Source organism: Dreissena polymorpha, chromosome 6 (assembly GCF_020536995.1).
Source record: "Dreissena polymorpha isolate Duluth1 chromosome 6, UMN_Dpol_1.0, whole genome shotgun sequence".
In the NCBI taxonomy this organism is placed as follows: domain Eukaryota; kingdom Metazoa; phylum Mollusca; class Bivalvia; order Myida; family Dreissenidae; genus Dreissena; species Dreissena polymorpha.
The window spans coordinates 76,607,057-76,621,476 of record NC_068360.1 but is presented as its reverse complement, the minus strand read 5'-3'; the positions used below and the strand labels follow the sequence as shown (position 1 = coordinate 76,621,476).

Sequence of the window (14,420 nt, the reverse complement as noted above, 5' to 3'; positions counted from 1 at the left end):
CCATAACATTTTTTGCCATGCAATTGTGTCTTGTGTTCGTTGTTCGCGTAACATTCACTATCGTTAAAATACTCCCTTTGTGTCCGGTATCCCAGGTGTATGTCGAGTTCGGAACACTGTCAACGGAGCACATCAAGATAATGGTACTTCCAACTATGACTTTCATTGGATCATATAACGCATTCCAAAGTGCATCTGAGTTTGTAGGAATTGTGTACGTGATTGTAGGAATACCAGGGTCATCTACAGACAGACAATTATGCAATAATGATTCAGCATATACAGACATTAAGATAACATTTGCAATTAACTCTCAATATGTGCACCGGTTCTTACATAATACTCTCGCGGATACGTTTCTTGTTACATTAGACGTTGATATTACTCCATCAAATTCAGTCATAGTGTTTGTAGCTTGGCAAGTCCATACAGCATCATGCTGCACACTTATGACGGTTAATGTAGGTGAATCACTCAGTTGTCCATTCCAGAATTCCGTAGCCAGGGGATTGGCGTCACTAGTACAGACTATGTTGATGTTGTCACCTCTCTGTACTCTTATTGTACTATTTATGATTTCTATGCTCTTGTCATTGCTCGATAACTTTGTAATGACTGGTGGATATGTAATTGCAGATTTCACTATTCTTAATGTTATTACTGCGTTAACATTTAAGTGCAATGTCAACTTTAAGGTGAGTATCTTTAAAGCTTTATTCACATTCTGAAATTTTTTTACCATTTAGAAGCGATTATCTAATTAAAGATTTGCCCCCTCTTGTACCAAGAATTTTTATTATCAAAATGATTTTAATCCAACTTACACAATACATTTATTTGTAATGCGATATTCTTCTCTGTAGCCTCTGCACTATTTTTACCGTCAAATGTGCGCATAACATTATACGCCTTACATGACACGCTACCGTTATTGCGAGTGAATGTACAAATCAGAAAAGCACCGGTCGATCGTCCGCCCGAGTAAGTCCAATTATACGAAGGTTGTGGATATCCGGTGGAGAAACAATTCAAATGAACGAGTCTATCCTCTCGTATTGCAAAATCAGTTGATATACTTAGATTGTTGATAGTCACTATTGGGTTAGAAACGGGGTCTGCAAACGAAATATCAAACGAGTTAGTTTAAATACGTCTAAAGAAACTCATTAAACTATCGTTTTCTGAATGTCGGAAAGACATGTTCAAACAATCTGCAATAGACATAGCGTACCAATAGTAACAAAAAAATTAAATATTTGAAATGAAACACACTCTACATTAAAAAAATATGTTAAGTACTTACACTGTACTCGAATGCTCATATTAGCTGATAGAACGTTACTAATGGATTTAAACTCACAACTTGCAACGCAGGATATACGTCCACCTATGTACCCGTTAGCGTTTGGTATAAATTGTAAATCACTTCTAGCGACGTCATCAATGTGCGAATAATTAGCAAGGTGTGCTATGTTTATGTTGTCGTTGAACCATTGAATACTAGCCACAGGCCGGCTTAATGAAGTGATGCATGTAAAGGTAGATACGACATTGAAAACTGGGTAAGCAACTGACGTCTCTGGTAGAATGGTTAAGGAAGTAAGTGGAACTGGAAATATAACAATGCGATTTATTTATTACCCAATAATTAAAATGGGCAAATTATTATGAGTTTTAATGAAATGAATGAGCTATATGTTTCAATGTATTCGGATGTATTTGACATGATTTAATTTGATTTGATTTGTGGCACGCATATGGGTCAGAGTTTCACTATTGAAATGAAATCGTTAACATGTGTAACATTATTTAAAAGATTATAATCATTGAAATTCATATGCGGTACAATACCGCTCGTAACCCTTATACAATTCCCCATAGCGAAACCACCGTCGTTTCAGGCAATACTTTGAAAATAACACCAGATGTGTTACACTATCTGCGGTGATTGTTGATGAGCGTTGCGGCAAAGCAACGTTACATTAACTAGATTACTTTGTATGAAAACGTACATGTCAGTTTACTTTATCATGCCCATGTTTATTTAATAATATGTGTGCATGAACAACGTAACAACATAGGTGCATTGAGTTTCCAATATTAAAATAAAGAATCGGCAAACCAGTACAGATTCGTCACTTAATGTTAAATTCTACAAAAAAATCATTTATATGTACAATGCCATTGAACAGGTTTTCTTTAAATTGCATATTTACTTTAACATAAAGTTACCTGAGATTATAATAATGAAATCCTCAATAATAGAATTATTACTTAAGCCTGTATTCTTTATCGTTAAGAAAACTGTATTCAAATGAACTAAATTAGATGTCTACATATTTTAAACAAACATCACATGTTTTGTTTGCTAAAAGTACACAAGCAGACACGTAATCATACTCGGTATTATTTATTTATTATAAAGGTGTAAGAAATATGAGCAGTTGTATTGACGCCCGTCAGTAATATTTGCGCCCGTTATTAGAGGTGACAAGTCGCTACCTTTACACGGTTGTATATGCACATAATAAACCGGCGCAACACCTGCATCATTGGGATATGAAATGAAACGATACAAATATGTTTACAAAGTGAGTCTTCATTTCGGCCATTTTTTTCTTATCGATAAGTTTTGTGAAGACATATACATAAACCTGCTATCGGACGTAAAGTAAATAAATTGCCGCTGATTGCTGACGCGGCCAGCGATACCGACAGCGTTTCGTTTTTAAGCATGTTAAATCCCTTAATTAACGCGCTCTTGAGGGGTTCACTATCGCGATATTTGTGCTTTTATCTGCGTCGTCAACTCGTGGTTTAAGAACTGGCTACGATCTTTTATGTATATCAACATGACCAGAGTCGGTAGAATGTTTGGTTCATTATATTTGGCTTACTGAGAAAAACTCACAGTTGTATAATACAGTTTAATAGTTGCAGCTATTAAAAGCACATTTAATTTTGCTTTTTGGATAGTTTCAAAAAAAATAAGTAGGCAACGTTCATGTGTTGGTTAAAAAGAACCAAATATACCCTCGTGAAATGTTATAGTGAACAAAAAGAATGTAATGTTGTATGGAACGGTAATTGCTACAAAATAACTCGAAATAACGAATATCAATTTAGGTACCAACTAACAAATTCAAAGAGTTTAGTTTTGAACACTAATAAGACGGCATCAGTGTTGTCTTTATTAACAATATGATGCAACATTTGGGTTGTGCAGTTTGCTCTTAAAAAATGCTTTACCTTGACCGCGGACCTGTAATATTTATGCCAGTCTTTTAGGATTCTTCCAATATTGACACATATAAATCTAATGATTTCAAATTAAATCGTGTTTTAAATTTTGGTACGTGTATGTACACAACGCATGATACACGGTCAAAGTCAAGAGCTCATAAAAAATGGTTCGTTCATCTTTATTTTTAAAATATTAACAACTACGATCGATTTCGCTTTATCTATTGGTATTTGTCAGAAACTTATAATCACAAGTTCTTTATTGCAAACACAATTATTTATTAAAGTAAAGAACTTTTGGAATAGCTTTCATTATTTTAATTAATAATCTGTTTGGGGTTTTATTCCAATAAGGTTTATAACTTGATCAAGGGATAAACTGCATTTGACTAACTCCCCCCCCACATTACAATATCGTCTTAATTAAGTACGTACAGATTCCCCATGGATTCGTTGATGACACTGAGCCCGAATGAACTAAGTCCAGTTTTCAGAGGAAAAGTTAAATAAAAAACGTGCACATAATTTTGAAAGTTTGTCTTTACATTTTGAAAGATAACAATATAAAATGTGGACATGTTCTAAGATATGTATGATGAAACTGGTAACACACACGCGTATTGCAAGCTATTGGTGATCCTAGTACGCAAATATAATCGTAATTGAAAACAAAGTATACTCGCATTTCTAACCGAAATCATCATTGTGTACATATGTACAATTGAGAGCAAAATATAATATAAACTGTTGTCACTTTCCTAATTTTGCATTTTACATCCGACATGTTCACAAATGAACTTTTAAAATTTATTCCAAAGCTTATACAAGTAATAACCAATGAAACCGTCATTTGTAGCAGACGTCAGAACTTGTTATTAACACTATTATAGAAAGAACACACAATTGAGTACCAGAGTGATTGATAATAAGACAATTGACATATTGATAACTTACATATTAATCTGATTGTGTAGCTTTTAATTATACTATAGCCAATTCCATCGAAAGCTTTGCAGCACCGACTTTATAGAACACGAGTAGACGTGTTCTGACAAACATGAACACTCCATAGCATTGGTGTCAGTACGACACAGATGATCAGCATCTAACCATTGAGCAATGACCTTTTTTCTCTTCTTCTGATCCTTCGTCTCTCATGAACCAAGCAACAGCTTCCGGCGGGAATGACGTGGAACATGTTAACGTTATGCTACTGTTTACGAAGACATCATTTACATCCACAGTAAATGTCGGCGATGCTTTGTACCCTTTATCAAAAAAATAATTTCTATATCTGGTAAACAATAAGTACACACACGTGTTATCAAAATGCTTATATCGTACGCATTTCAAATATAATTTCAAATTTCCTATACAGAAGAGAGTAGATTTTCTTACTCATTACTTAACGAAGCGAACATATTAAAATTTACCTTTCAATACGAACAGCTCAATTATAAAACAAATACAATTAACTACGGAGAAACCCATAGCTCATCATTTAAGGTGATAAAATAATCCTTCATGCAGAACAATCTACGTGAAATGCTAGTCGGTCATACAAGGAAATTTAAGTATCGGACTTGTATTTACAATAATGTTATCTTTCATATCCCGGAAAATAAATGAGCAGCATAATTAGACATGTGCCATAAAATAATTTTGATTAAAGAACAACTGTATTATGTTTTGCAAAATTTGATTATGGGTGTAAATATACGAGTTAATGTATCATTCTTTCAGTATTGATTATCTTGCTATAGTTAATTACAGATATGTATACGTTTATATGCCAATAATACAGACACAGAGTGTAAAATTCAGTGTACATTTATCACAGCAAAAAACATAGATATAAACCTTTTGGCTAGCATATGATATCTGCAGAAAATAATGCTTTGCATTTGACACCTCATTGCACCCGAGTTATGACTTTGCTTGTCATGCTAACATTTATATCCGGTTTTACTCAAGAATATTACGTTCTCCATTAAACACCGCCATGTTCGGACGGAATAACTGAGAGACGCACGGATGCACGCACCTTCCATCTGAGGAAGGGAAAATATATAAAACAAAAGCCAGACTTAACAGGAAGTGTCGCAAATAATAATTACCATACAAACTTCACTAATTAAAACTTTATGGTGTAGCTTCATATCATAGTTCCTGTTCTTATGTTGTAGATGGCCCATGAAGTACAAAAAACATGTTTTAAGTGTTTTGATCAAGCTTAACGCTGTTGTTATAACTTCCTTCTTTTCTATATCTTTGCAAAATAAATACGAACCGGTCGAACGTTATGAACACATAAATTTAACGAACCAGTGTGTCTTCAAATTGTACACATATTTACGTCCGCGTGTGTATATATAATGTTGTCTAATATAACCGTGTTATCATAACCTTTTTTAAACTCAAAACTTTTTAAACATGTCTTAGCAATCGTTAAGAAATAATGTAAAACGTTAACGTTTTTGAAACGGTTCATTTTATTAAAATGAAGGTCTAATAATTGATATTATAAACAATTGCCATGAATGAAGGTTTAAATACGATGTATTTGCATTTAAGATTTTATTTGGACACAGAGGAGTCGATATCTCTTTTTTTAAGTTGACATGTACAACAACTTTGTTAATATGTGTAGCAAAACACTACTCCAATCATTTGCAAACCACTTGCGATTGATTATGGAGTGGATAGAACTGAATAGAAAAGAAATGCTTAAGCGCAGTATACATTACTTTATAATATTGTAATAGATAAACATCAGCCGCGTACTATCAGTTGTTTTCATAACTGATCAGTCGTAAGTGAGTGAATATGAAGCGGCGACTGGAAAAGAACATTTTAACAATACAATCATATCGGTATTATTATAGAATATAAGTTATTTTCATATTATATGTCAGTGTATATATTGAAGATGTTTTACTTAAACAACATGCTTAATGTATTGAGTTCATGTAAGTTAAAGTAGAAGGTCTAAAACTTGGTTGAAGTTGGTCACGTGCATGTCTGTCAATTGATAGCTCACTAATTTCTTTCCAATTTTGTTCATTTAAATAAATGTACATACAATGGTAGAGTTGTTACCCAAAATACAATGCTCTCTATAACGGACTAACGGCATGTGAGCAGTTTTGAATGTAAATTCATGTTATATACTTTTATTAATCGTGCAGTCGACTAAGATGGAGTTTCTGTCTATGCATACAAATTTGTTCAATACTTAATTTCCGGTATATACGTGTTTTGAGATGTAGTGAACGTCTGCTAAAGGACGTAAATAGACCTAACCGATATATATATTTAGTTATCAAGCGATATTGGGATCATTGTTATTTTCTTCCTCATAAATATATATGTATATTTTCCTTCCTGTATTAATTATTAAGTTTAGTTCGTACACTAGTCTGAACCTTTTTAGCGAACACGCATCTTATAAACTTTGGAGGCAGACAGACGACTCGCAAGAAAGCCAGTACGCGTTCAACTTAGTAAACGCAATTCTAAGTAGACATGTGGTATCCTAATAACGGTAAGAAATCAGAAAGTGTGTGTTATTGTAAACAAATCAAACCATACGCAGAAAGTATGAATTTGCATTCATTATTCATGTGATATAGAAATAAAAGCAACCGAAAGACATTATACGAACAATAATTAAGATCCCTGCTTTTTTATAAATCGTCCTTAAAAAAACATCTCCTATATTATGCTATATTATATAATGCTATTTCTTGATTGCATAGCACAATTAGATTACACATGTTTCTTCCTAAATCTGCTATATAAGGCGGTTGCTGATACTGACATATATATAAATATAGCCAGTACGCGTTATATATATATATATATATAAATATATATATATATTGTTGTTTTAATTTTGCAATACGAGTGATTTTGTTTTCAATGTGTCCCGTCTTGTATCCTTAAAACGCGCACTTTAATTTATTTCGCCGATAAATGAGCGGAATGAATTGATGCATTATAATAATATTCACACAAATGCTTATATGATACCGTCAACAATAAAAATAGGCTTTACAAAGTAGTCATAAGCTCCTAAACCAACGGAATCATTTATTGTTAACACAAGTATTAAATCGGTTCTACATGATGAGAAATAATGAAATGTTGCAAGAAATAACATATTTGGACTGTAAATATTTATTGTTGAAATACATGTCCATAATGTCGATTACATAATTTTCAGAAACTTTCAAAACGTATGAGTTTAAAATAAATCAATTTCACTTAACTTTCTTTTTATATGTCAACCCTGGTTTTAAAAAAGTATCAGAAAACGTTGTTTAGCATAAAAAACAATCACTAGTTGAATGATAAAACGCAAACTCGCAGCTATTTTGAACGATATACATACCAGAGTTTTAGATACAACGAGAACACTTTAAATACGTATTTAAATATCAGGTGAACTGATTTAAACTTTAACATAACTGTCCATGAGAGAGCGATTTTCTGTTATGTGCATTATACCATTTTTTAATAATGTAAACCTATAGAAAGTACACAAACAAATTTTGGTGCTATATATTACTATATATATTAAGCAGATTCTAAAAACCCTACGTAAACAAAACACCGGAGGCCATTTGTTCATATAATGCAGGGTAATCCTTAAAACAAATTGAATATAACACATTATGTAATATGTACGGTATATTTTACACCAACAAATTCAAATTGATATACATAAAAGTGATCCAATCCGATTATAAAAAGCATTAAATCTATATACAATTACTACGCAATACATTCGGTAAAGTCATTGAGTGAACAGCTGTAAATTTTCGTATTCCGGATTATTTGCTGACTCATCAGTTTGACACGATGCAGATATCTTTGCAGACGAACTATTGACTTGTTGAGAAATACAGGCCGAAATCCTCAAGTATTCACGACATTCAAGCTCCTTAAGTGTTTCGTACTGATTGGTATGACGGACCTGGGATGAGTCTGGAAGAACAACGAACGATAATTAAAGTGGATATCACGGTTCGTATGGTCTGACAATTTCAACCAACTATAAACAACGCAATTCATACGATGATAATATCCGTATTAAGTAATACAAACGTGAAGCCTTGCCGATTCTACAGGTTTCATAACTTCCATCTGTTGTAGAGGTGTCGTTGTTGCCCCTGAATACAAACAGCGTGAAACTACTGAATAGTGAATGAATAGAAAACATTGTTTGGAATAGGCAATAGTTAACGGTCACCTTAATACATATTTCACGATAAAACGTTCACAAAACACCTACCACCTACCAGATATGGTAGCCCCCCTGTGTCTTACACCATGATCATGACCAAACACGTGTTTTAACGCTATTACAGCATATTTTTAATATGCACAAGCGAAGGCAAACTTAACAAATTAAGGTGCAAGTATACATTCACTTACTGTTCTCTGACCAGATCTTCATACCGCCCAACCGAGTTCCTATTCACTGGACATTGATGTGTTGCGTTTAGCCCTGTAATTACTGACACGTACAAAGCAATATATCACTAGATCTAGTTTCGTTTTAGTAACTTTATAACAGTATTGTCCATGTCATAATCCTTGTATTATAAGTACATTTGTAAACGCGAAAACAAGAATATATGTCATTATACGAAGTGAGATTGAAATAAATTATAAAACCGTTCAATGAACTGTTTGACAGACAAGTATGCATACCAGTATGCAGTAAAGCATTACAATCTGATCTGTATCTCCATATCAGGACGGACACGGCAATAACGACAACTACTCCAAATACTCCACCTACTGCTCCACCAAGAGCGGATGTTGACAAGCCACTACCAACTAGGAAAACATGCACTAGCTGTACACAATACCAAAGAAAAGCACACGCTGATACTTCTGGAAATACATATTCTTAATATCTCGAGTTTGTCATACTCAGCATAGCCGTTATTTCCAAAACGAATCATAACAAGACAAAAACAACGATACCATATGCATAAGCAAATAGGAAACAGTAAAATCTGATTTAGCTATGCGTTTAACATATACTGTTGTATTTGTTACTAAATCAAGTTTCTCAACGCGGTAAGTATATCCTGTACCTGTGTCAAGGAGAGTAGTTACGTGTATTGCTTGTGTCCAATCCGACTTTCCTATGTTATTTTGTGCCATCATTTGGATTTGGTATGTCGTTCCAGACTTCAACCCATCGATTGTCCATATATATTGAGGAGTGTTAACGGGAATCACAATCCAGCTTACTGCGTCTAAGGCTTTGTACCTAATAGTAAATGTTTGACTTTCCCCGCCATTGAAACCAGGGATCCATTCGAAAATCAATTTTGTTTTTCCTGTTCTGCTTACTTGCAGTTCTTTCGGAACTTCCGGTATTGCTATCAATAACATAACATAAATATGATATTTCAAATACATACATTATGTAACAAGATATTAAACATATATATCGTAAACGTAACAGCCCCGTAGAGATAAATAAATTAATTAGTTATGTATCCATATATAACGTAAATATTATGTTATATAATATAACAATATGATATAAATTTAGTTACAGATAATATTAATAATTTGATATTTGATAGGAATTTATGAGTAAATTTAATTATCGCAATTGTATTTCAGAAATTATCAAGATATGTTTTATAGTATAACAAAATCATATGTGCATTTTCAGAAATTAAATAGATGTTTTAGTAATATAAGAAACTGCTCAAGTTCAGCAAGTAAGGACATGACATACCCTACATTAATTGTTAAAGTAAGCTTAATCAACAATTTGAAAGGTCAAAGATAAGCCAATTAAGTTGTTACTCAACGATTGTATTTAACAAGGTATGCAATTGATAAACTAGTCAAAACTAAAGCCACGGAAATTCTAATCCGATTATTTCTTACATCCATTGAACTATGCGAGTTATTATCACTAGACACACAAGATACTGCAGCGGATAGCTTAATCCTAGTAAATTATCTCTTACATCCATTGGTAAGAGGATTGCAATGATGTATTACTATCACCTGAACCGAGACGTGGGTAAACACGTGCACCGTTCTCGGGGCGTGTCATTGTGGAAGGAAACTCTTTGACCAAACCAATCAGAAATTAACGAGTAAACCGCGTTGACCAATGAAATATATTATAAGGAAGATTATTATTTTATGTTTATGTGTATTACGAAATAGAACGAGATGTTATATGTAGAAACGAAACTCTGTGCTTTGATTTTGAGATGAACGGATCGAGATAGATCCAATCATGTATTTGTCAGACTGTACTTATATATTTGAAAATATGAATTATATTAGATATTAAATTGGACTGTAATTCACATATTGCGTTGTTGTTGAGTATTTCATTCCACGTTGTTATACGGATAAATTGACATTAATGGAAATGGACAGACTTGCCATATTCGCAATGTAGCAAAATGTAGTTACTACGAGTCACGTCATTATGGCAATATGCGCATGGCGTGTAATCGAATGATAGGTTACATACTTTTAAATATAGAGAAATGAACTTTGTTTGTTACTGTGTGTTCGCCCCGAACAATAAGCGATTACGTGACAATGTTATGAAGTTAAATAAAATAGATGAGATTAAATAAAAAATAAGTTATTGATGAGTATAATGGTTCATCTACATACACTGCGCCTTTAAAGTAAACACTTCCATCGTTGAACCCAATTTGTTAGAAACGTTCACCATGTAATCAGTAAAATCTGTAAGTTGCACATTGTATATCTTCAGCTGTGTCTGCATACTTTCATCTGAGATTGTGACCAGAGAGTGTGCGTCATCTGATAACACATTCCAACTGCCATCATCTCGCTTGTACCAAACGACGTCTTGTGAAGTTGGTTTAGGACAAGCAATTATTGTAAATGTGAACAACACAGTGTCGTTAGTCGCTCTGTACAATATTGTAATTGGAGGAGAAAATGGCGATGCTCTTGGTGAACCTTAAAAAACAACAGTTTTATGCTTACAAATGCTTATTTATATTCATTTACACTAAATGAGAAAACTATTAGTTTGACATGATATACTTACAGTAAATGATAAGTACCAGCAACTGCCTCCCTTCGTTATAACGATTATCAGCTGAACATGTATAGTTTCCAGTATCATATTCGCATTGTGCTTGTTGAATGCGATATTTAGCTTCACTTCCTTTTATTTCAACCAAGATGCTTTTATTCCCACGGGTAGTATTCATTACACGAACCACAGGCTCGGGGTCACCATCTGCATCACACAACAGATCAACTGCCTCACCCTGGTTAACAGCGATGCTATTGTGTGATTGATTTGATTTGAAATCCCGTACATATGCTCCGTCTGGAAAAAAAATGTGTTTTAATTTTACTTTTAACACCAATAAACCAATAGGCAAAGTGCAGATACACAAAAAAATGGACATTGTATGATTAACAGTTATTTAGATAAATATTTCAGCAATAATTGTATTTTGCACAGTAATTAATATCGAGTACGTGTTTAATTTAAAAGTAGCAACATTTGTGACAAACAATATATTTTGAGTTACAAACAAGCTTAATACGATTTTTATTCACCTATGTCATCGTGTTACCTATTGTAAATATATGCATTATACACATCATCTTATGTCTCGCAAGTTGTTTTTTTAAACGACGAAATAAATATACAAATATACCGAACATGTTTTATTCGCATGATTTGATAACACATAATAGTGTATATAAAGTCAGCATAATTATATTGCTATATTTATTCTTGAATGATTTAAACACCTGTGTTAAAATGTTTTTTAAATCAATATTTCATCTTACATTCAACATTTATATAGACTGTCGACTGACTTAATCCGTATAGCACTTCATTAGTTATTGGCTGCATAATGTTCGAAGCATAACACTGGTATTCCCCTTCATCTGTCAATCTAATGTTGTTTATTATAAGTGTTTTTCCAGTACCCATCACTCTGTCAATGTCCTTCCTTATCCATGAATAGTTTGAGGCTGGTGGATTACCAACATGAGTCAAATTGCACATAACTGTGAGAGAAGTGTTTAGTAGCACGGTTTGATTCGCGAGATGTTGAACATCAGGCGAGTCTGTGAAATCAAATTGGCATATGTACATGCACTTAATTAAAGTACGCGAAATTATTTTGAAAAATATGCTGATGACCGTTATTAGATTATTCATATTATAAAGTGAAATGGCTTAACAAAAATTAATAATGTTTAAATAACGGTTTAATACATAGACTAACATTTGATGCTCAATCTATAAGCAGACATGTTCAATATTAATGCACATGTGTACTCACATAACACATCCATTGAAACGGTTACAAGTGTAGTCCCGACAACACTCTTTCCCACACTATCTGTCATGGTGTTTTCTGCTTTACATGTTACATTTCTCTCTATGTCAGTTCTCACATTTCTTATTATCAGAGCATCACCTTGTTGTGCTACATGACCAGACCAAGTATATCGAGGAGCTGGGTTACTGCTGGCCGAACATAATATTTTGAACGACCATCCTTCAATAACTTTAAATTTATTCTCTATTGGAGTGACGTTATTGTACATCAATGCTATGGTCGAAGGGCCATCTTAAAAGTATAACACATATGCAATTGATTCATGATGGTTCTATAAACAAAATTATACGATACCTTGTCAAAAATCACATGTAAACTTATACTTACAGAGTATATCAAGATTTGCGAAGGAATAGTTACTGCCAATAACATTTCCTTTAAATGATGTATCCATAATATTTTTTGCCATGCAATTGTGTCTTGTGTTCGTTGTTCGCGTTACATTCACTATCGTTAAAATACTCCCTTTGTGTCCGGTATCCCAGGTGTATGTCGAGTTCGGAACACTGTCAACGGAGCACATCAAGATAATGGTACTTCCAACTATGACTTTAATTGGATCATGTAACGCATTCCAAAGTGCATCTGAGTTTGCAGGAATTGTGTACGTGATTTTAGGAACACCAGGGCCATCTACAGACAGACAATTATGCAATAATTATTCAGCATATACAGACATTAAGATAACATTTGCAATAAACTCTCAATATGTGCACCGGTTCTTACATAATACTCTCGCGGATACGTTTCTTGTTACATTAGACGTTAATATTACTCCATCAAAATCAGTCATAGTGTTTGTAGCTTGGCAAGTCCATACAGCATCATGCTGCACACTTATGACGGTTAATGTAGGTGAATCAATCAGTGGTCCATTCCAGAATACCGTAGCCAGGGGATTGGCGTCACTAGTACAGACTATGTTGATGTTGTCACCTCTCTGTACTCTTATTGTACTATTAATGATTTCTATGCTCTTGTCATCGCTCGATAACTTTGTAATGACTGGTGGATCTGTAATTGCAGATTTCACTATTCTTAATGTTATTACTGCGTTTACATTTAAGTGCAATGTCAACTTCTAAGGTGAGTATCTTTTAAGCTTTATTCACATTCTGACATTCTTTTTACCATTTAGAAGCGATTATCTAATTAAAGATTTGCCCACTTTTGTACCAATAATTTTAAATATCAAAATGATTTTAATCCAACTTACACAATACGTTTATATTTAATGCGATATTCTCCTCTGTAGCCTCTGCACTATTTTTACCGTCTAATGTGCGCATAACATTATACGCCTTACATGACACGCTACCGTTATTGCGAGTGAATGTACAATTCAGAAAAGCACCGGTCGATCGTCCGCCCGAGTAAGTCCAATTATACGAAGGTTGTGGATATCCGGTGGAGAAACAATTCAAATGAACGAGTCTATCCTCTCGTATTGCAAAATCAGTTGATATACTTAGATTGTTGATAGTCACTATTGGGTTAGAAACGGGGTCTGCAAACGAAATATCAAACGAGTTAGTTTTAAATAAGTCTAATGAAAACTTTTCTGAATGTCGGAAAGACATGTTCAAACAATCTGCAATAGACATAGCGTACCAATAGTAACAAAACAAAAAATCATTAAATATTTGAAATGAAACACACACCACATTTAAAAAATATGTTTAGTACTTACACTGTACTCGAATGCTCATGTTAGCTGATAGAACGTTGCTAATGGATTTAAACTCATATCTTGCAACGCAGGATATATTT

General features: G+C 33.5%; 1 protein-coding gene and 2 long non-coding RNA genes across 4 annotated transcripts in view; 1 reads left to right on the top strand and 2 right to left on the bottom strand.

The window, feature by feature from the left end:
- LOC127833758 (uncharacterized) overlaps positions 1-7,751 on the top strand; it is a 178,448-nt gene extending 170,697 nt beyond the window's left edge. For both annotated transcript variants that reach the window (XR_008027580.1, XR_008027579.1), the window contains exon 2: positions 7,687-7,751. This is a non-coding gene — a long non-coding RNA (uncharacterized LOC127833758). The remainder of the gene's footprint in view (positions 1-7,686) is intronic.
- The window catches only part of LOC127833749 (nephrin-like), a 199,568-nt gene that overhangs the window by 169,019 nt on the left and 16,129 nt on the right, over positions 1-14,420 (bottom strand). Inside the window, exons 5-7 of the mRNA XM_052359179.1 lie at positions 13,377-13,664; positions 12,978-13,283; positions 12,591-12,881 (exon numbers count right to left, since the gene is read on the bottom strand). Coding sequence (XP_052215139.1) covers positions 12,591-12,881; positions 12,978-13,283; positions 13,377-13,664 — 885 coding nt within the window. The remainder of the gene's footprint in view (positions 1-12,590; positions 12,882-12,977; positions 13,284-13,376; positions 13,665-14,420) is intronic.
- LOC127833755 (uncharacterized) lies at positions 865-4,801 on the bottom strand. The gene is made up of 4 exons (XR_008027575.1): positions 4,677-4,801; positions 4,198-4,511; positions 1,304-1,609; positions 865-1,115 (listed from the first exon to the last, which is right to left on the bottom strand). It is a non-coding gene; the product is annotated as an uncharacterized LOC127833755 (long non-coding RNA).